Source organism: Lissotriton helveticus, chromosome 10, assembly GCF_964261635.1.
Source record: "Lissotriton helveticus chromosome 10, aLisHel1.1, whole genome shotgun sequence".
Lineage (NCBI taxonomy): Eukaryota > Metazoa > Chordata > Amphibia > Caudata > Salamandridae > Lissotriton > Lissotriton helveticus.
Window position 1 is genome coordinate 495419954 of NC_136071.1, and position 23910 is coordinate 495443863.

A 23910-nucleotide genomic window follows, 5' to 3' on the forward strand; every position below is an offset into this window, starting at 1 on the left:
CACACCGGTCAAACATTTCAGATGCCCCACCCTCGGGCTCGGCTATGAAAAGCAAAGGCAAGCTTTCCGGCTCGGGCTCGAGCCAACCACACTCCAGTACCAAAAAACCACCTTCGGCACAGAGGTCCTAGGCTGAAGATTTGTCACGCTCTCCTCCATCAGTACCGGGAGACCCTCCGGCACCAAAACAGCTGAAGGACAAACCCTCGGAGCCGAAGCAAAAGGTAAAAACTTCGACACTGAAAACGTTGGAGCTGAAACAAACCAAGGAAATACCTTCCTCACCTAAACCCCCGAAGCAAGACTCCGGAACCGAAACAAACGACGCCAAAGTCTTCGGAACCACAAAAGGCTTCTAAACCGGACACTATCCCTGTGCCTAAACTGTCTAAGATAGGGATAAATCTTCGGCACCGAAAAGTAACACCGGCTCCGAAGAACTTTTTGTTCCGGATCCAACTCAGAAAACGATTTATATCCATCCAAAGACTGGTCATATTCTCTCCAAACAACCTACAAAAAGGAAAACGGACCATTTGCAAAATTCGCCAGTTTCGACTAAAAGAATGGACATGGGCACTTACACTTCTCCACCCCCTACACCTCCCCCCCCACCTATTGATCCCAATTTACTTATTTCTCCAGTACACTCTCCAGAACACACTTTTCCACTCTCAAAACCAGAGGATAGTGATTTTGGAGATGGGGACGGAGATAGTGATAATGGAGATGGGGAGGGACAAGGGGATGATAACATAATCCCACAACAGGACAATCATGACAATGCTTATCCCCCACAGGAGCCAGACCCATGGATGGTCTATAATACAGATCCTGACTTAACAGACCCAGATCTTTATCCCTCTAAGCCATCCCCACCAGACGATAATGTAGGTTTTGCACAACTAATCAATAGGGCCGCAACATATCACGTAATAAATCTACATTCTGACACTGTAGAGGAGGATTTTCTCTTAAAGACTTTTGCTCAGCCACAAAAAAACTCACACATCCTACCAATGTTAAAACGGCTCATTAGACACGCACCAGACGTGTTTAAGGACCCTATTAGGACTCGGGTTCTTAACCCAAGGATAGACAAGAAATACAAAGCTGCTCCCTGTGACCCCATATACATTAGGGGTCCGCTACACCACACACTTTCACTAAAGATTATTGTGTGGATGTGCAAGCAAAGCAACAAGCAAGTGTGGGCCAGGCTGTATTGAGAACACTTTTTCAGACCACGGCAAACGGATACAGGTTGCCACCGCTAAGGAGGAAAACTGCTATATAGTCTATGCTAAAGTATACAATCTACAGCTCATATGCCTTGAACGGAAAATGCTACTTACCAGTATGCATCTGTTCTTGGCATGTAGAGCTGTAGAGTTGTATACGTCCACCCACCTCCCCGGATACCTTTAACGTTTGTAGTATTATCTTACTCAGATACATTACACATGGACATCCTTCTCTACTTTCCTACTAATTCCATCATTACCCTTCATGGCGAAAAACAATCTGGGGATGGAGTTGATGCCCATGCGCACTGTCACCATAAGGAGGAGTCACCTATCTTGTGACTAACAAAGACTTCTTTGACAAAAACAAACTGCAAACATCCGAGCCCAACACCAGATGGCGATCTAGGCTAAAGTATACAACTCTACAGCTCTACATGCCAAGAACAGATGCATACTGGTAAGTAGCATTTTCCTTTCCCCATTGACACCCTATGTCTCAATGTCCCCCATATAAAGTACCTCACAGTCTTTTCCCATTTCCGTAAAAATGGAGGGGAAATAATAATAGGCAGGGTGGTAAAGTAGTAAAGGGGGGGGGGAAGGCTACCATTATAATATTAGCAATCCTCCCCGAGATTTCCAACTGAAGGGTTTACCAGAAGTTCATTTGTGACTGGATGGCTGTAGTAGATCTAAGAATGTTCCCTTCAATTAAGTCTACCCTAGTATGGTAGACACTCACCCCCATGGGACCTGTAGCAACGGTGAAAGAGTACATTTTGCTGCGATAACCCGAAATCCCGAGGCTTGTGCGAAGTGCGTTAGGGCCTGATCTAGGGAGGGCGGAATATTATTAAGGTCACAGACATACAACAACAGGTCGACCTCATATAATGAAATAATGTGCGCACCATCTCCCAAAGTAATACCTATGTCGACATGGGCGCGGATATGTGCCGCCAGCGGCTCCACTGCTAGCGCAAAAAGGAGAGGAGACAGCAGGCATCCCAGCCAGGTCCCCCGTCGCACCTGAATAGGATCTGAAATATAGGGCCCGTTCGAACCTGGACTGTCGGATGTTGGTATAGCAGTTGTATCATACTAATAAAGTATGGTCCCATTTCAAACCGGGCCAGGACACCGAAAAGGAAATTCCTGGCTAGCGAATCAGAGGCCTTCTCGAGGTCCAACACTACGCAACCCGAGCGAGGCCAGTCGATTGGGGCGTACTCTGCCACCCGAAAGTAGCATTGTATGTTCAAAGTGGTATTACAGTGGGGGACAAACCCGTTCTTGTCAGAATGTACCATGCTGGGGACAAGTGGGGCCAGCCTATTGGCCAGAATGTTTCTTTTACCTCTATCACTGCGCATGGACATCTCTTTACTACACTTACGTTACACTCCATTCTCACCCGCCTGTAGGAAAACAATCTAACAATGGAGTCAATGCCCATGTGCATTCTCACTAAGAGCAAGAGTCACTTGATCTTGTGACTTGAAAGACTTCTTTGAAGAAAAACTTCTTTCACAAATTCTTATTCAAAACTAGATGGCAGGAGTATGGAATGCCTGTGAATCTACAGCACTACATGCCGCTAACAGATGCTTACAGGGCAAGTTGCATAATCCTTTCTTTGCTAGTTTAGCTCTCAGGTCATTTAATGCCAGTTGCCTGCTGGGCAATTATTCCCACACTCTCTGGCATATGGTTCCGGAGTTCTCTCAGGTGTTCTCGAAGACCTTCGCCCTGTCCTAATACAAGTCGTACAGGATGGCTGGGATGCTGCCATGTTCAAAGTTTGTTGTGGCCTAGACACTAAGGATTCCATTGACACTAGTTTCACCATTTGTCGCCATGCTTGGTTGCAGTTGACAGACTTTTTCGGCGATGTCCAGTCATCCCTTATGGTCATGCCCTTTGACAAGACTCACCTCTTTGGGGACAAGGTGATTCTGTTCCAGAGTGATAAAGGAGAGCAGGGCGATTGCACGCTCCCTGGGCTTATCTGCCCACCTCAACAGCAACATCAAGACTACCATTCCTTTCCCGGTTTCAGCAATGGTACTCCATACCGACAGCCAATTAAGCCTCAGCAAGGTGCTCAGCAGTCTCGAGGTAGAGGCCATAGAAACCACTGACTCCGTGGTCAGGAACAGCAGGCCACTCGGCCACTGTACCATATGCAGACCCACCTGCCAAAGTTCCTAGTGGAGCATAGACACCCGATTGTAGGAAATATCCAACAATTCTTAATGGGTTAGCAAGCCCTGGCATCAGACAGGTGCGTCCTGCATGTTTTCCTAAATATACGCATCAAGCTTTATTGCCATTCCACCTCACCTTCCACCTTCTTCAGAACTTTTGATGGAGGACAATCTGTCAGTCTTACAGCAGGAAGTGCATGCCCTTTTAGCCAAAGAAGCTTTGAACCTGCACCTGAAGTCATAAATTGTTTATGTTCCCACTACTTTCAGGTGCCAAAAAGGATGGAGGCCTTCATCCTATTTTAATCCTGCATCCTCTCAATACCTTCCTTTGGAAAGGACAAATTCAAGATGATCACCCTTGCCCAGGCCTTGTCTGCCCTCGATCCCGGAGGCTGGATGGTGACATTGGATCTGCAGGATGACTATTTCCATCTGCGCTACCTGCAGTTTCTGGTGTGACAGGAATATTTGCAGTTCGCTGTGCTCCCCTTTGATCTCACCAGTACCCCTCGGCTGTTCACAAAAGTGATGGCGGTGGTAGCTGTCCATCTTCGGAGGTCAGAGGTCCTAGTCTTCCTCTACTTCAACAAGTGGCAGGCTTCAGCAAAACACCTGTCATCTTTGGGATTTAATATCAACCTGCTGAATTTGCAACTGACTCCTTCTCAGATGCTCCCCTTCATCGGAGTCATTCTGGATGTGGTTCAGTTTCATACCTTTCAGCGGGGACTGTAAAAGATTGTTGCTGGGATTCTGCCCCAAAACAAAACTATGCGTAGGATTAGGGGACCATAGTGTATAGGGACTGATTCATCCTACCACCATAGTACCCATGAGCCCAGGGCCGACTAGCTATAGTGTCTCACTTTCTCTCCTACTCACTCCCAGAGAAACAAATGATTAGACACCCCAGAACACAACACTCCGAGATCTCTCAGGAATCACGGTAGCATGACGCACCCTTTCGCTCGCACTCTTGTACTTGTCTACAATAAGATCTGACAGAGACACAAACAAGTTTATAATATTTTTTTTAACTAACGTGCTCTAAGATGCAGTATAGGTGCCCAACAAGCAGGAAAATGCATAATACAAAACGGTCAGCATAGCAGTTTTTCCATAAATCACGAAAGGAGATGTCATTGTGAAATAACAGTATAGTCTAACCTCCCTCCCCTTGCATAGGAATAGTATTATTATATATTAAAAGATCTCTGGGCTTTGTCTGCAGACCCCATACATTAGCCTATAGAGTGTAGATCTGCATCATAGCTGCTGCCTCGCTCTTTTCTCTGGAAAGGACCCTCTCCAAGTGTGTGCTACCTATTTGTGTATTCCAATAAAACCAAAGTAACTTGTCCTAAACAACAGCTGCATCAGTATGTTTTGTCTAGGTGCTAAGGCCTGGCCTGAACAAAATAGCAAGGGGCATTGTTGTTCGACCTTGCTCACAATGTTTAGACAAAATCCCAGGAACCTGCAGAGTGTGAAAACAGCCATAGAAATTATTCCAAAATTAAAGTTGTGTGGTAACGTTTGCATAGCAGCGGGCAAGCAGCAGCGTGCTCATGCTAACTTAGAGAAGACGACAATGTCCACATGGGCCATGCGACAAGATCGGCAGTGGTGGTTGCTAGACTGCGATTGGGTCAGCTGCAGATCCCTCTCCCTACCTTGCAATAGCTGACAGTGGTGACGGATGCATACTTTTGGGTGGGAGCAGCCATATGGGAGAGATGAGAGGCTTCTGGGTCTCTGCAGAGGTCTGGCTCCACATCAACCTGTTTGGAGCTGAGGGCCTTCCTCTTTGCATTAAAAGCCTTACTTCCATCTACCAAAAAGAGGCTGATTCAAGTGCTCACGGACAACATAATCTCCAACTGGTAATGCAACCCACAATGTGGGGTGGGGTCACGGACCCTGTACCAGGAGGCGCTCCACCTCTATGAATGGCTGGGCCATCAAGGAATTTTCCTGGGGGTGAGTCACCTCGCAAAGTCCTCGTTCATGCTTGCAATTACGTCATCTTGGCAGCCAGGTATCACTCGACAAAGACAGTGTACACCTGTTACAGTGTACACCTGTTGTAGGGACAAATGTATAGCTTGGTAACAATTTACTGTTTGAGTTGTCCCTCACCTAGCAAGGCTTTGGGCACAGTTAAAGGGTACCTTTTGGCTTTTTCAGCCTTTTTACTGGTGCAGGATCAGCCTTCATTATTTAAATCACCTGTTGTGATTTTTGAAAGGCCTACAGCATCTGTTTTCTGACTCTGCTTTTGTCATGCCACAGTAGTACCTTAACTTAGTCTTCACATATTTGATGTGCACTGCATTTCTGTCACTGCACCGTTGTCCATTGCAGCTTCTCACCCCCAATCCAGTGTTCCTTATTGCACTAACATCGGCAAGTGAGTGAGCTTCAATGTCTCTGTGTCAATACCATTCCTCCAAGCTAAACTGGTTCTTTCTGTCAAAAGTTGTAATGCTGTCCCGCGTAAGTAAAAATATCACTCTACTGCATGTTTTCCTTCATTCTAAGGAGGAGGTTTGACTCATTTGCTTGGACTCGAAATGAGCACTGGGCATTTACATTGATCATACCAGAGAACACCGGTGGACGATCAGCTCTTTCAGGGGTTCACTATACAAAAAAAGACAAGACAGTACAGAAAAGGACCATCTTCTGCTAGATCATGCTGTGCATTAAGATATGCTATGCTTTACCAAAAAGCAGCCTCTGAAAGACCTGCAAACTCATTTTTCCAGAGCTGTTACCACTGAGTTGACACACAGAGTTCCTGTCCTGGACACGTTCCAGGCAGCTGTGTGGGTGTCCCAAAATACCTTTATGAAGCACTTTTGTCCGAATAGCCTGGTTCGCTGAGAGGGACATTTTGCCTTCCCAGTCCTACAGGACATTTTGGTCTGAGTCCATTCACAGACCCACGTCTAAAAACTTACTGTTTTGGTATGTATTGAAAAGGTGAGGTATCTGCTCTGAGATGTCGCTATCAGAAAAATAGGTCACTTACCTTCAGTAACTCTCATTCTGGTACCTGCTTTTACTACCCACAGATTCCTCACCGAATGTCCCATCTGTTAATTAGAGTCTATCCATTAATAAGGTCCCAAGTCTAGGACGCTGCATATTGCTCAAAGCTATTTTGCTGCTGGGGCTCTACTTCTGGGGCCCAGACAAGCTGGAAAGCAAGTGACATCAGTGTACAAGAGTAACACCTATTTAGGCCCCACACATTACTTCCGAAGTGAAACAGTGTCACTGTGGAGCTGCACGTGCAATCCTACAAACGGGCTGAGGGACTGTTGAAAATGTTTCCAGATCCAGTCTGACGCTTGGGAAATATTTAAAAGGTGAGGAATAAGTTCTACACTGTCAATACTTGGTCACCATGATCACGGACTACCAGCCATTCGTTCAGGGAAGTACCTGTTTTTGGGTGATTAGTGTAGGTTTGTTTAAATAACTTGAAAGGGTCACTACACCAAGCATGCGACAAGGTAACTGTCAGAAATCATTAATTTGATGCAATAATAGTAGAAGTCACCTCTTACAGACCCAGGAATCACATCTGTACAAGTCTACATTGACCAAAATGTATTGGTCCATTTCAGTGCTCTGTACAAGTGCCAGAAAGGAAGCCTTTCCTATTGGTGGGGATCAAACTCCCTCCACAACAAGTAGCAAGAACTGTGTATTCTTGCTACTGTTTAATTGTTTCTGACCTTCATTATGTGCCCCTTATTTTCTAACCATTTCCTGGAGAGTACCTGTCTCACCAGAGCAGAGAATGCACCTATGCTCATAACACTTGGTGTATACTACTTCTTTGAGTCATGTTATGTGACTATCAAATGGTTGGTAGCAGCAAAATCCATAGTAATGTGACAGTACTTCTAGTATGATGGAGATTTGCTTGCACCCTGACATATTCTGCTCAGACCCCCTTTACTGGGGCCCTTCACCAGGCTGTATCGAGTGGGCTGTAGCTCTTGTAACATGCATATGTTTTTATTGTTAGGTGGTATGTCCATGGTGGTTCTTCTTAAGACAGTAAGGCCATTCAATTGTCCTTGTTCTTAGAGTGTTAACTGGTTTTGTGCCTCAGTGAGGTCTTAGAAGTTCTGCCCGTCTAGTTTCTGGCTGCAATGTAATTTCAGCTCAGGGCCTGGGAATACAAGGTGTCTTAACTGCTGTATCAGCAGTTCTGTCTGGTGGTATGCTAGCCCACACTCCAGGAGTCTGGTTTGCATGGGACCCAATCCTCATAGCCATCTATGTCTTCTGGCAAGGACTGTTTCAAAATTGGAGCAATCTCCCTGAAAATAACTGTCCATCCTTGCTGAGAATCCCGATTTCTTGTCTACTTGTTTCATGACCTTCTAAGTGAAAGCCCAGAAATATAACTTCTGAAGATGTTCTCTCCTAAGTTGATTGGGAATACGACTTTTGAACCTAGAGCACACACTTGCTTGCCTAATCCTGTTTTTACTGCCAGTATGCTCGGTTTTAGATAAACAAGGGTCCCAAGCTTCTCTATTCTTGTTCTTATCTGGACTTTAAGAAAAGCACTACAGAACCAGCACAGAAGCATGTCTAACTAGGAGCATGATTATGGGATTTGCTGTTTCATTGACCGATTGAAACAAGCCTCCTCTAGTGTCATACCATCAAAGATGAGAAAGCTGTTCTTCTATGTGCATTTAGATGACCTAAACCCTTGCAGGGCAGCACAGAGCAATGCACATTAAAGTGGAACCTGCTTAAAAGTTGTGAAAAGGAGGTGTGGTACCTTGGTGCCATAAAGATTTTATTGCTCCTAAAGCCCCAACAAAACGCAGTATATCCACTTTTCATGAAGGTTACTGGTTTCCAGCCAAAACTGTCTTTAAAGAAGCTGATCATGAGGATGTATTTCCATCATCCATCTGCACAAGAAGCGATATCACTGGATTACCCAACATCCATCTGCATAGGAAGTGACATCACTGCACTTTCCATCATCTAACTGCACAGGAAGTGACAGCACTCTTCCCCTCCAGTACCTACTTAATGTTATTTGTAGCAGTGACACACGCATCAGGTATGCACTGATACGACAAAGTCCTACCAAGCAAGCCTGTCTGTGCTTGGACCACATCCAGCACCAGGTACCCTTGTTCTCAATTCTCCCGCCGTTACCCCACTGCGACTCTCCCTACCCTCAACCCCATCTGCCTCTCCCCATGCTGTCTTGATTCACCTCACAACACGGATTGGGCATTCTCTTACACTTCTTGCACGTTTTGATGTACTAACCCACACCCCACTCCCAACACTCACTGCACCCATCACACCACTCTCTTACACAGTCCTGCAGCTACCAACACAACATTGTGCTATCACCTGCCTCTTCCTCAACACCTGCTCTCTCACTAAACAAGCCACTGAGATCTGGGACAATGTGCATGAAAATGCCTATTTTTTCCCACTGAAACCTGGCTGAACTCGGCATCACGATCTAATTTTGCCATTACCATCCTTTTCGGCTACAAGATCACCACATAGGACAGATTTCACAAGCCAGGAGGTGGAACCTCTTTCATCAGCTGACATGGTATTCCTCAACTTCGAACACCTATCTTGCAAGATCCATGGCACAGCCAACTTCACCCTAAAAGGAACATTCATGTACAGACCACCTGAACTGTGCACCAACGTTATCACACCATCACAGACTTCATTGCAACACTCGCCCTCAACACTTGCAAATACATCCTACTTGGAGACCTGAAATTCCACCAGTAAAACCCCTTTGACCCCTCTCATTGAAGACCTTGGAAGCGTGGGCCTCCCCCAACGAGTAAAGGGGTCTTCCCACCTTGCTGAAAAACTTTGTGGGCCCTATTTTACCACCTTCAACAACATCCAATTCAAATAGCCCACAGCAATCTCCTGTAGAGACCATTCCCTCATCCTCTTCGTGGTGCAACACACACACACCACTGCTAGCCAAACTGGAGCAGCATTACTGATAAGGACTGGAAAGCGCTCTCAACACCCACCTACCTGAACACAAGTATAGCGTCTCAAAAACCATAAATAAATTCAACCAAAGGATTACATCCTGAGCCAACTGCCTGCCTCGCCTTTAAACACAGCAATGCAACACGATTCAGATCCCAGGCAGTGGGTACATGGAGGATATCAGACTGGTGAAAATGTAAATGTAAATGTACAGGAATTTATATAGCGCAAATCACCAAGCGGTTTCTAAGCGCTTGCTTAGGGAACCCGTCCTGGTATTCCCCTGTGAGATAACCCCGGCAGGGTATCCGCAAGGTGAAAGCCAGGCATCCCGCCGCGAGGGGCCGTTGTGGAGATTAAGCAAGCTATTGCCCAGAGTCGCAGAGTGTGAACCCGTGAATCGAGTAGGCACCGGAGCAAGAATTGTCGAGTCCATGGACATTTTAGGACTCAAGACCCCGCCGAGCCGGGAATTGAACCCTGGTCCCGGGCTGACCTCTGCTTCCAGGTCTGCCTCCTCTAACCAGTGAGCCACACTTCTCCACTTACTACAAACAACTGGAGCACAAATAGATAATGAGCCAAGATGATACAGAAAGGAGCACGTTAAAAGAAAGTCTCCACAAAGCAAGTCAGCATGACACTCTACCACCAAGGACAGAACTTGTGATCTTTGTGGAGTCCCACTGTAAAGAGCATTTCACAGTAGGATTCCACCTGGTTGCAAACAGAGCTATCACTGACAATCATCACATCCCCCTGTTGCATTTGATGCAGCTAGCCCTCCCCATCTTCTGTAGTGTTTGCCTGGAGTAATATGATCAGTGCAATATCCCCACCTGTATCAGGCGAAACCCCGATCTTATTGTGACTTGTTGTGGAGCTTGTAGGGCCTCCTCCCACTCCCTGTCCTCAAGTGGGCCCACATCTCTCTCACACCCCGTTCTCCTTTTGATCATTACATTTGGGGAGTTCCACGTGATTTTCCTATACATCAGGGAGATCCCTTTTTAGGTCTCGCCAACGCAGCACGCATGCACTGAGTAGGAAAAAGATCTTTAGTAATTGATTCACTTTTGCAGGCAAAAACGTGGACGCGTTGCATTGCTTTCAATGGCAACAGGTGCACGTTTGTGGGAGCGAGCTTTAAAACCAACTGTTTGTAATTAACCAGCAAGGTGTCCTGAAGGGTCAATTCTCGCTCCCTCTTTTCAATTGTTATATAAAACCATCAGCCTTCTCTCTTAAACATTAAAACACTTCTACATTGCCAAACTCAGCTCTACCTTAAAAGTTCCTCTGATAATGCCCAGGCCCTGGCCAAAATCCAAAACAGGATGTTAAGGCTCCATATCTGCTCAATCCCCCTAAGACTGGTTTCCTTCTTCTCTCCGGTCCAAACTGTTTTAAACTGTAAAATCAAGTCTTTTGTTGATGCTCTTAATCATGTGCTCCTACTTATATACAAGTCTAAACTGGCAAATTCACATCAACGCATTGGCCAAAGAGGGTGCAGCATCAGCTCAGGCTAATTACAGCTAATCGAACCTTCCTCCCTGTGGCTGATTTCAAACAAGTTATCCAGCCATAGTATTAAACGAGACTTGACTTTGGGCAATCCCTACTTGTAGAAATCCCCAAAATACACCTATCCCCTCTTAAGGAAACCCTACAGGCAGCGGATAGGCATGCCCTGGGCCCATGGGATCATATTGGCCCTATCCTGATGACTTCAAAATTGCTTTCGATTAGGCTTGAATAAGCTTGCATCTCAAGGCACTTCAATGACGTACACCATCCTATCTGACCAAGAAACTGGCTAATACAAGGGGCCAACATCAACTGTGGAGAACATACATCCTGCGTATCAAACTCCAATCATTCAAGAAGACTGAGACACTGAAACAACCGTTTTCGGGGAGTGCTCCAAGGGTTTAGGACACCGTCCCCCCAAGCATTAGGAAAAACGCGTCTTACGGTTCTTTAAAAAGCAGAACTGAAAAATCTGTTGTTCCCACTCCTGTCCCTATAAAGGATACATATATGGTACAAGTTCTTTCTCTTTGCTGAATGTTTCTTTAATTAGCACAAATATTCCCTTGAATATGGGTGTTCTTACTGTCCTTGCTGGTAAATTGTTCATTTCATGTGCATTTTAATGTATGACAATACCCTCAATGTGGAATACTTTGTCAGTCCATTTACAATTTCACTGTTGTACTTTGTATTCTAGTGGTTACTGACGCGCCAGAGAAAATGGGGTTTCATGCAAGAGTCCTCTACTCCACTTCTTGTATATTATATGATGTGCTCACCCTTTGATCTGTAGCTTAGAAACAGCTTAGAAAGTGATTGAATATGAAGAGCTGTCACACACTATGTCTGTTCTCACTATATTAAACAGCTAATACATAATTAAATAAATAAATGGAAGATTGCATAGGTGATAAATAGGTTATGGACTAGATGTGTTGGTGGGTGAGAACATGAGTGGATGACTACGTTTGTGATTGAGTGCTTGGATGGATAAGTAAGTGCAGAGGTGAAAGGATAAGTATAATGCTGTCATGAATTGTTGACATTTGAGGGAGCGTGATCATCGAGTCTTTGTTATATATGCATTGGTGGAATTTGAAGATGGCCACATTTTTCCTACTTCAGTCACTTTGACCCCTTTTACCAATGTGACTTTTAAAACATTCTTGGACCCTTCCCACTTTCCGCATTTCTGTGGCAGTCGCAAGTGGTATTTATGTGTCATAGGGTCAGCACTCCAAGGATGTGCAGCTTCTAGGCTCTTCAGAACATTTTTTTAAACTTTAATCTCTGTTGAGCTCAGATGGCACAACATATGAGCATCACAGTCGCATTGAAATATGCCAAGGGAATGTTGCCTTAAATAATGTAGATTATTGTGTCGACTACCATACATGAGTCTAATATTAATGAGAATATGAATAGCAAAGGCAAAATCTGCAGCATGTAAATAGACTTCCAACACCTATGTACAATACAGTTATCCACTAGAGGAGCAACCCTCGCTGCATTCAACTGAGGGAGATCGTTTGCACCTACCTAGTCCACCAAAAACTGACTAGCTTCAACTCCTTTATCTCCTCTCCCTGCTCTCCTCACCTCATCATCTTCCTCATGAGTATCTTCCTGAACTTCCAGAAACAGGTCATACTGAATTCACTGGGTGATTATATTCAGTGTGTGGGAGGCCTAGACCATTAGGTTTACCCAAGACTGTATTTTGCTGTTACTTAAATCACTGTTTTTTTAGCTAACTGTCTCTCTTGATTTTGGCCCCTGGGAGCCCTGACGCCTGAGGCATCGTGTTACGTGTTATGGGCCTTGCTGTGGCAGTAATGTTACAGTGGGGCGTCATGTCATGTGGTTCTAGTAGAATGCTGATGCTGATGGACTGGCAGTTGGAAAGGGGCTGAGGATTAAACTAGACCTGTTTGGTGTTGTTACTGGTTTCATCTAATAAACCCACTTTTACATAACTTCGGCTGGAGTGTTATTACTTTGTTGCAAGAAGCAATACACTGCTGGCATTCCATAGTCTATGACAGGAAGCTTGTGGCGCTAGGGGTGGGTGAGGAGGACACTGGGTTTCCATATCGAACAGATACAGCATGCGTCATACATTTTGGGCCCACTTACTGGTTCAGGAGCAGCACGCCAGCACCTTTAAATATGAGATCTCCCCATAGATGCAGATTTTGTCTGACGTGAGCATATGCTGATGCACTGAAAAAATTTGTTATGCCATGAAAGACAGTTAATCAACCAGTAACTATGAATGTTGTGTGATCAGTATGTGAATGGCAATTCAGTGACTGCAAGGACCTGATATTTTGCCTGTTTGTCTGTATAGATTGTTACATCTGTGCAAGAGAACTACTGCTGTCAATAGCTAGACTTAAAAATAGCCATGTCTTATAGGGTAGAAAAGGGAGGAGCTTTACAGTGAAATAGACTCAAGCCAAACAACAACACATTCAGCCTACCATTCATTGTGAAAGCAGGAGACTCTGTGAAAGGCAGCAAAGAGATCTGGGGCTGTATTACGGTGAGTGCCCCGGGGCGCAATGGACATTTGTGCCCGCTTTCCAAGCACCTGGGGCACTTTGATATTACAGAAGGGGGCGCAGGCTCTTATGCATCCCCTTCAGAAATACTGATAGCGCTGGAGCACTTAAAGCGCCAACGCTGCCTTCAGGTTTCATTCTCTCATTTGCATTGGGGCGTGCCCTATGCAAATGAGGTAATTACTTTGCCTCTGTGCCTGCGCCATATTACAGATACGGGCGCAGACGCAAAGAAGCTCTCAGGGGCCGCACTCACCTTCTAGGTGTTGTACTGTGAGTGCACCCCCTGAGCGCAGCCCTCTAGAGGGGAGAAGTCATCCCCTTGCAGGTGGGTGCAGTCTCAGACTTGGCAGCGCGAGTTCGCGGCTGCCATGGGGCAGCGCATTCATCGTAATAGGGCATATTTTCATTGTTTGTGCCTGGCGCACCTTTTAAAAGGTGCGCCCGGTGCAAACAATGAAAATGCATATTATGGGCCCTAGGGTGCAGCTCACACTACTGTACCTTACCACATTGTTTTTTAAAAACTATAGAACAGCCTATCTATTTAAAATAGGCAGTAAATACGGTGTTTACTAGGAATAACATGTTCATACTTAGATTTCTTTCTACAGGAAGTTCTGTCATCCCACCAGAGGGTGCATTTAGCACAAAAGACGTACCAGCCTATTCCACTACCCCGCTAAACTTGGAGAGAAGAGAGCAGATCAATGGTTCTTCAGGTAAGTCAGTGGTAAACTTTGCATGAATACTTGGAAGTATAAGTTGGGGATCTGAAAGTCATACATTCGCCACTCATCTGTAGATGACGTCCCCTGGGATTCTTTCTATATTGCCTGACCCAGCACTGGCTTTGAGAGTCTGTTTTCTTTTATCACAGTTTACGTTTTTAATGGATTCTGAATCTATTCTGTTAAATAATTCTTTAAGAGTTTTAAGAGTTATCCATTATTTGCCTGCTCTAATAATGTATATAACTTATCTGCCATTTCGATTATGAATACTTTTTTTGTCCTGCAAGCTCTGCAACTATTTCTCCATCTGAATGAGGAGAGAGTGCTGGTGTTCCTCAAATCCTGAGATAAATTGGGAAAACCTATAACATGTAGAGCAATGTAGTCATGTAGTTTCCAACCTACTGTAGGAACTGCGTGTTTGTGGACATCATAACCATTGGGATGGTTCCTGACTCATTCCATGCACCCCCTCAGGACATGGTGTCCTATAGGGTACCTAGCTCACAGTGCAACCATAAGCCCCCCTAACCCTAGTCGGGTTGTCAATGGTTCTGACAACCACTGAACATGACAACCCTGATCTTCCACGAATCTTGGTATTGATCTAGAACCCTTTTGCTCAGTCACCCGTGCTCTATTTCACTAAGAGAAATGTACGAGGAATACACAGTGGGTCGTTTTCAATATTTATTGAACCAACGTGATTCTGGTTTAAAATGTGTGTGATGCAGTGATCAATATGTGTCTAGGGTGTGTGTGGGTTCTGACAAGAATCCCAGTACTGGATGATCCAACCCCTGTTACCTGAAGGGAAAGATTGTAGGCCCCCGTTGTGGTCACAAGCTGGACACTTCTCTTAGAGATATCAGCAGGCTAATGGGCCGAAGCATCAGTATGTAGAGACCTCGCAAATGACAGCAAAGTGCTCCTCTGTCAACACTGGAAAAGGATGTTTATTCATAACAAACATGTTTGGCAAACAAATGATGGTTTGAATGCTGAGTGAATCATACATTCACCCCAGGTGAAGAGATCTGGGTTAAAGCCATCGTTCTTTTGCTTACCATGCCACCCCAGAAAGATTCATTTAACCCAGATCTCTTGACTGGGGGTGAATGTTTGATTGCCACTGGATTCAAGCTCGCCTGGCTGATGAGGGATGATGACCTGAAACCTGTCCCAGGATGCTTGCTTCCGGTCCAGAGATGACCTGGCTTGGCAGTTCGGGCTGGACTGTTCCCATGAGGAACAGGGTCAAGACTGATTTGCATATAACTGAGCCTAAACTGGGGTGGCATGGTGAGCAAAAGAACAATGGATTTAAACCAGAACTCTTGGCTGGGGGTGAATGTTTGATTTGCTCTGCATTCCATCCATGATCTGTGTGTCTTTTGCTTTCTTGTCTGAAGTGCACCGGGTATGCCTAAACGTGGACCCTGGGATTACTGTGCCACTGGATTCAAGCTAGCCCGGCTGATTAGAGGTGATGCGCCGAAACGGTTGTACGACGGTACATCGCATGCAGTTACTTTGCATGCCTTTTACACACATTTTTAACGCGCATGTTTTTACAGTGAAAATGCATTTAAAGTGCATGCCAATGCCATGCTTTGTTTTTATATTTAAAAACAATGTATTTGTGGGGGTAGACCCCCCAAGTACCTTAAATGTGTTGTATTGGCATGCGTTTTAAATGCAAATTCACTGTAAAAATATCCATGCTAAAAAATTCATTGTAAAAGCTTAATGAGGTAAAGGCTGTTCTTCCCCCCGCCACCCCCTCCCCGAAACCGGTCCCAGGATGCTTGTTTCTGGTCCAGGGAGGACCAGGCTTTGCAGCTCGGGCTGGACTGTTCACATGAGGAACAGGGTCAAGACTGATTTGTATATAGCTGAGTCTAAACTGGGGTGGCATGATGAGCAAAAGAACAATAGATTTAACAGAGATCTCTTGACTAGGGGTGAATGTTTGATTTGCTCTGCATTCCGTCCATCATGTGGGTGTCTTTTTTTTTAAATAACAAAAGGCATCCTTGTCTTGGGCCGAGGTTCTTAGTCAGTCCCCATTGTTTGTGTTATAGATAGCTCTGTCGCCATATGTTTGAAACAAAAAAATCACATTTGCAGAATGTATATATTAACCTTGTACATGATGTGTCAAGTTTATCATGATAGTGTTCATATTAAGTTGTTTTCTAAGCAAGTATAGTTTCTAGAAACTAATCCGCACTGTCACGGTTGTATATGTGTGGCAAAAGTCTTTTGCTACGTGTTACTTATAAATACTAGATTTGCATAGTGGACAGAATCGGGTGACTCTCCGATGAGTTATAGAACAGAGCTGGGAAGTCCTCAAACTAGATTGTAGGGAATCACATCTCACAAGACTTGTAGCAGGGTTTCTGTTCTCCCACAGAACTGTGCACAGAGGATTGGAACCTCAGCGAATTAGGGTGACCCAAAACTCACCTCAGTACCCAACAAACCCCTTACCGAGCTAGCTACAGTGTCTCATTGGTCATAACCAACTCCCAATGTTTAGACAAACCAGAACATGAACTCACCAACCTCAGGTTACGTGGAACACATGAGCACTCTTTCGTTATACAATCATTTCAAACCAGAACATGGAGTAAAGAAGAACACGTGAGCATTTGAAATGTTTATTTACTAATGCCGTCTTCTCAGGCGCAGTATCTTAGATAATACAAGTAAATATATTATCAACAACAAAGCTACAAGCATAGTTACTAGTCCATAGAAAGCGAACGGTGACAGCATGTTACCATGCTGTAAATTAATAAGGGTTAACAACACTTATTTCTCACCCTCCCTAACTCGCATATTATATTAATAGCTAAGAAAGTCTCTTTGGGTTGAATTAGGGCGGGCCCATACCTCAGTGTCCTAGAATGAAGGGATCACATCAGCATACACCAGCTCTCTCTGCATGCGAACAGCATCAAGTGTGTTTGTGCCTCAAGCAAAGCAATATAAAAACCCGCCTCAAGCCCAAAGTTGGCAGAAGCTGCACTTATGTTATGTCTATAAAGGCGCGAAGATCAGACCTCATAACAATTCTGTATCGTGTTGTTCCTGAGGCTTCAGCACTCTATGTGCAGACATAGTTTATTAAGCAAAGCTGATATCAGAGTAATAACATATTATTCTCAAGTAAACCACAACGAACTACTAGGTTGAAAGCTAAATCAACAATTAAGTGTTGTGTGCAGAAGCAGCAAAAGGAAAAAATGGCGTTTAAACATTTAATGAGCCTATGCTAACTTAACACATTATAAAGATATACAGCAGCTATATGACAACCCCCATGATCCGAGGACGGATAAGATAAGATAAGGGCAACTTCATGAAAGCAGAGTTCAAGAACTGCGAGCCATGAAAATACTTTAAAAAATTCTAATATTTTGCTCAAGTCAATAGGTCTGGGAAATTGATCAATGTACTAAAAATCGCAAAATATGCAAGCTGAAAGTTAAAAGGGCCGGAAATAAACCATGGAAAAGGTTTTAGGACAAGACCGTATAAGCAAAATATGCAGCAACAGCCTCCAGCATGAAATCACCGTCTTCATCAGAAAACAGTTCAGCCATCCAATTCAAAAGTGGAAAAGAACATACGTGTTCCCCAAGTATCGGAGCCTCTATTACCATCAGAGGACAACTTGGTGGGTTCTTCAGAAAGCTCAGTTCCAAGAAATCCTGAGCTGCCGAGAATATATCCCAGGGACCCATTAGTCCATGCACCGCTGCTATGGCCATAATCCTTTCGTCAGAACAAACCAACTCGTGAGTAGTGATAGGACTCATCAGCTGATTAAAATCGACGCCAGGAGAAACTGGTCCGCAGAGACACAAATCAATGGCCCAATCAAAATCACAGCTCAGGCAGTGAAACGCAGGCTGGACACAGGTGAAGTAGGAAAATCGAAACGATAATCCATATGCCGTGCTTAAAATCGCAAGCGGCAATGTGCCAAAATATTCAAGCATTCGGTTGCGAAACAGCGGCAGCAGAGGCTGGGCCGCTTCTTCCACATGTGGGGCATCCATATTTAAGGAAGCAGAGAACAACTAGGACGCCTGCCGCTAGTGCCAGTAAAACCGGGAATCCACCAAACAGACTCGAGAAAATGGAATGAAAGAAACTAGGGATTACTCCAAATATTTTTTCAAATGAAGTCACAAGGCCGCTGCTAACTGCTTTAAAAAAATGCGCTAGCCCAGATGTCGAGGACGCGTTAAAGATAGAATGTATCATTTCGCCAAAATGCAACGGTAAATCAGTATTTAAAAGGGCCTGAACCTCGGTCCGGGTGTTAGCTATGTGAAGCACGAAAGTTTCCCGAGCCGAACTCAAGGCCACTTCTTTCTGGGACAATAGAGCCCTCAGTCTAGTCATGCCGTTGAACTCTGCCTTCAAGGTTGGTATGCGTGGCCAAATGGAAACCTCCCTATTCTCATGTGTGGGTGGGTACAGGACATTTCTGCAGCAAACGACACGCTCACTTACTGTTACCACATAAGCTACACCCTTAATTAACCCGCAACAATCTTCATTATTCAAAAGTAAATAACTTCCGTTCCCTAACAAGGTAAAAGTCGGGGTAATTGATGGTACAGGAGTGCCTTTTAAAACACAGCCCAAGTTTGGTCGGTCCTGGTTGCAAGAACCGTGTAATTGTATGTGTCTACACATTAACGAATGATCTGGAGTTTCTGTACATTCCTCCCCATTTAGATAAACTTCTTGGCCGTCCCTCAAACATCTATAAGTGAAAGGAAGGGACCATACTTCATGGAGAAAACCACTACCCAAAGGCTCATAGCGACCTATGGCAACATATTTCATACAGTTAGTAAATTTATACAAAGCAAAAGGTAATGTTAACAGACCGTGGATAAGCCACGTTGCAGCTGAGGCTTCTGCCACAGAAAAAGGCAAGGATTCCAATTTCTCAATATGTAACATAGAAAAAGAAGCATCTCGCATAGAAAGCAAGCGTTGTTTGTCAGTCAAATTAAAGGGTGCAAAGAGAGAGGACACGTTCATGTAGCCCCATGGCACCTTGCCAGATTTAAGCGTTTGCAGGGTCCATGCAAATTGCATGATAGAACGTAATTGATTCTGACCATGGTACAAAACAGATACCTCATCATGCACAATATCCACTACAGAAGACACAATGTTATCTAAAGTGTAAATGCGTGAAGAAAGCATGTTAATACTATTGTCTACCACTGCAAGGACTTTCTCTAGATTTGCTTGATCTATAGCCCTAAGGCGTGTTGCTGCCTCAATCTGTGATGTTTTCCAGATTTCATTGTAGACAGCATATATCCATCTTTTTGACCTACCACTAGCCGGGCCTTTTATGAAATCATTTAAATCTACATCATCATTTAGTTTTGCCAGATGTAATTTAACTGCAGATAATTTAGAATGCTTCAGCCAAGTTTGACATAATTTACCCACAGAGTAAGTTGTGACAGAATGCTCAGTTTCAAAACGTGAATCCGGTTTAATCTGAGCAAAGCCGTCAGACAAACCCAGAAAACGGCGCTGGCAAGAATCAGCACTCTTGTGCCACACTAGCCAGCCTTTAGGGTCTATACTGGATATGTTAAAGGAAGAATTCAGCAATAGGGTCTGTAAATCCCTAATCGAAAATTGAGTATAATTACTCCAGCCTGAATTTTCCTCTAACTCGGGGATAGAAGGAAAATTTAGTTTTTTAGCAGTAGCCAATCCAAAGCATGTCGTTTGTGAAATAGTAGAATTCAAAAACAAAATCTGATTAGGGATGAGACATGCACGGTGCAAAGCCTCAGCGCCTTGTACCTGCCAGTCCTTAGAACCCCAAACTGATTTTAGGTCAATTATTTTCTTCCATACTTCATAACCGCCAATAGCCAGCTGATCAAGAAAGGACTTCGAATACAATAGTTTTGTATCGGTAAGTCTAACCTTGGACATAGGCTTCTGTGTCATTTTGAAATAAAAGGACTCGGGATTAGACTGATTGAAGTCAGTAAAATATGTGTACTTTTTCAAAAAAGTACTTGAACTGCCTTGTATAGGAGCCGGACAATGCTCCCATTGTGTATAATTCACAGTATTCCTTCTGGATGTCGTTGTATGTAAGAAGTGATTGCCAAAATGTTGAAAGCAAAATAAATCACCATAATTAGCAGATTCTAAATATAAATCTTCAGCATCAAAGGCAGCATAGTATTTCAAATCAGAAAATAAAGACTCTACGGCCTGAACATCCCAATCATCAGAACGTATGTTTTGCTTCACCACATCCCCCATATTAACTCTAAGCACGTTAGGGACATTAACAACTTCCGTAGGGCCATGAATTTGAAATCGAACGGCATCCCACACAATCCCATCAAGGACAGGCCAAGCAGTGATGTTAACAAATGTTAAGTCTCTTCTCAGTCTATGTGCAGAATGCGATGAGGAAAGGGGGGCCAAAGTTCCATTGAGATGGCGAATGCATGTTCTTTCCTCGACATAGTGTCCATTTACCAACCGGAAAAAATAAAACACAAAACCAATTGACATAAAAAGATAAATCGAAAAAAGCACCAGCCAAATATATGTCCAAGGGGGAATCCAAAAATGTTTTTTGAATAAGGTAGCATAAACTGCAAAACGAGAGGGTTTCTTCGAGGCAAGGGAAACAGAGTCAAATGAAAATCTGGATTCCGTGGCTAAACGTGCTTGCAGGTCAGGCATGGACAAATCAGTGGGATATGTATAGTCTATCTCATTTTGATCTGCACCTGGCAAAGTACACAATAAAGGACTGGAAATCGCAGGTAATTCAATGGCCACTTCAGATTCATGATTAAAAGCAGTGGGCACAACTGAATTTCTCACAATGGAAGGACAGGAAACTGCTGGTGTCATACTAAGAAGAATCGGCCACTCTGTGTATCTTGACATTGTCAATTGAAATAAACCTGTTTTCCTTACGACCAGGAAGCGGTTGTAAAATGACTGTTCTTGTGCCCTTCACTCCAAGGACTGGAACCGGAGCTCGATAGGACGGACCAAATTCTTTTTTGTTATCGATCTTCTCACGAACCAGTTCTCCAACTTGGGGTAGCCAGCCGACTACCGGGATCTGCAACGCAACATCCGACGTGGAGGGCTAATGTTCCTTTGCAAGACCGTCTCTGGTCTTTTGTAGATTCTGTAAAACATTGCAATGTTCATCTGCGTCAAAGGAAGTGGCGCGAACCACACAGTCTAGACCGTCAAGGTCAGGGACGTACATCTTGATGCCAAAGAGCATTTCGTATGGGGTCCGCCCACCCAGAGACCTTCTAGGGAGATTATTAAGCGCACGCTGCACGCCATTGAGATGGGTCAGCCAGTTTCTGCCAGTGCCTATAACTCGAGCTGTCAAAGATTGCTTTAAATCACGGTTCATTCGCTCCACTACACTGTTACCCTCAGGTCTGTAGGGAGACGAAAACTTGACTTGGACCCCCAACGAAGTCATGGCATCCTTATACGCCTTAGAGGCGAAAGCCGGACCCTGATCCGAATGGAAGGTACCACAGGCAAAAATCCCTACAAAGACACGCAAATCTCTAATGACAGTCCGTGAATCAGCGCTGCGATGGGGCCATACCCACACAAAGCGTGTGCATGAGTCAACTGCTACTAAGATGTACTTATACGCAGTATCAGATGAAAAAGGACCGCAGTGATCCAAATAAACACAACCTAGTGGTTTATTAGAAATGTACAACTGTGTCTGTGGCGGACGCGTGGCAGTTGAAGGTTTAATCTGCTGGCAAATGTCACAAAGAAGGACATAATCACGCGTCTGTTTGTACAGTCCCCGCCACCAGAAGCGTTGTTGTAATTGACTTACAGTGGCCGAGACGCCCTTGCATACGCAGACGCAACACCTTCATGTGCCGCTGTAATCAAGTCAGCTCTGCGATCCGGGTTGGGAATTAAACGTTCTCCAACATCAGGAATTTTCACAAAAGGAACCTTTTCGGGACTTAAGTGGTATGTGTACTTCGAAGGGAATCCAGTAGGATGTTTACCTCCCTTCTCAGTGGCAGCAACAGCCGCCTAGATTTCACTATCAATCTTAGTTTTGGACCTAGTAACTGCTGCAACCAAGTATGTAGATACTGCTGATTTCGCCGCCTCATCAGCAAGCGAGTTACCAACAGCGTGAACCCCAATACGCTGGTGGCCAAGAGTATGAATCACATAAACGAGCGGCAACTTAGCCTTAAGTTCCGCCACTCGAACCCAGATCATCTTGTGTTTTATTGTGCTACCCTTGGAATCACGAAATTCATTCTGAATCCAAAAGAACAAGTTTTCATTGTAAGACTGGACACAGTAATAAGAATCACTCACAATAAGAGTAGTAACACTAGGATCAGCGTACTCCAACGCTAGTAAGAGAGCACGAAGCTCTGCCAATTGTGCGGTGCAATCGCCCAGTGGCAACGTGTGCACTTCCCTGGAAACGAACTCATCGTTCAACATTGCACCGACCACAATGGCGCATGCGGAAACGTAGGCGTGTTTAGAGCCATGCGCAACCTGCGCCGAACCATCAGTGTATATGATGCAATGGAAGTCCTCCAAAGGTCGCATAGCCAGAGGAGCAGGGTGAACGAACTCATACTGCAAGAACTCTTGCGACCGTAATGAGGCGTCAAAAATAAACGTGACATCCGTGGACGTCAAGGACGCAGCCCATTGTATCCACCGAGGGTGCAAAGCTTTTGAATTTGGTACACTGGCCTTCGTGACTGCCTCCAAATGAGGACAGGGTGTTACAACCAACATGCGTCTCCCCTGTGACAGAGCTCGTTCTTTAAGAATCGCCATCTGCACAGCTGTTAAAACCTTTTCCACAGTGGGAAACCGCATTTCAGCCGAAGTGTACAAGTGCGACTTGTAAGCAATAGGTACTGTGTCTCCTTCATTAAAAGTGAGGTACGTGAAACCCACTGTCCCAGGGACAATCCTTATCACCAGGTTTGTGTGGTTATCACGAGTCAGTAAGAATTTAGAAGCGAGCAGATCAGCCTGCAAGGACTGAAAGATGGCTGAGTGCTCAGGCAGCCAGCATGATTTGGAATAAGTAGGTTTTATCAGAGCATACAGAGGCTTGATACGCTGGGCATATTCCGTAATGTATGTCCTTCCGAAATTTAAAAAGCCCAGTAAAGACTGTAATTTTTTCAGTGTTGTAGGAGCGCGCAACTGAGCGCATTTCTCCAAGAAGTGAGGAGACAATCCTCTACCTTCATTGTTGAGCTCATAGCCCAGGAACAACACTGTATACTCAGCAATGTGCGATTTTGCAAAGTTAAATTTGTAACCCATGTCAGCAAAGTTACAAATAATTGAATTTACCCGCCCACAGATGCATCCAAATTTCGTCGTCTGTGAGATAGATGACATCCACATACGAGCAAGCATCTGGGTCGATACTCTCCAAAAGGGAGACTATACGTGCGGTAAAAATACCTGGACTATTCTTATAGCCCATTGGGAGACGCCGGAATTGTTT

The 23910-nt window shown here is 44.5% G+C and overlaps 1 protein-coding gene across 3 annotated transcripts in view; it reads left to right on the top strand.

Moving 5' to 3' along the window:
- LOC144785353 (uncharacterized) overlaps positions 1 to 23910 on the top strand; it is a 223466-nt gene that overhangs the window by 79407 nt on the left and 120149 nt on the right. For all 3 annotated transcript variants that reach the window (XM_078664310.1, XM_078664308.1, XM_078664309.1), the window contains one exon: positions 14199 to 14306. In XM_078664310.1, the coding sequence (XP_078520436.1) occupies positions 14199 to 14306 (108 nt within the window). The remainder of the gene's footprint in view (positions 1 to 14198; positions 14307 to 23910) is intronic.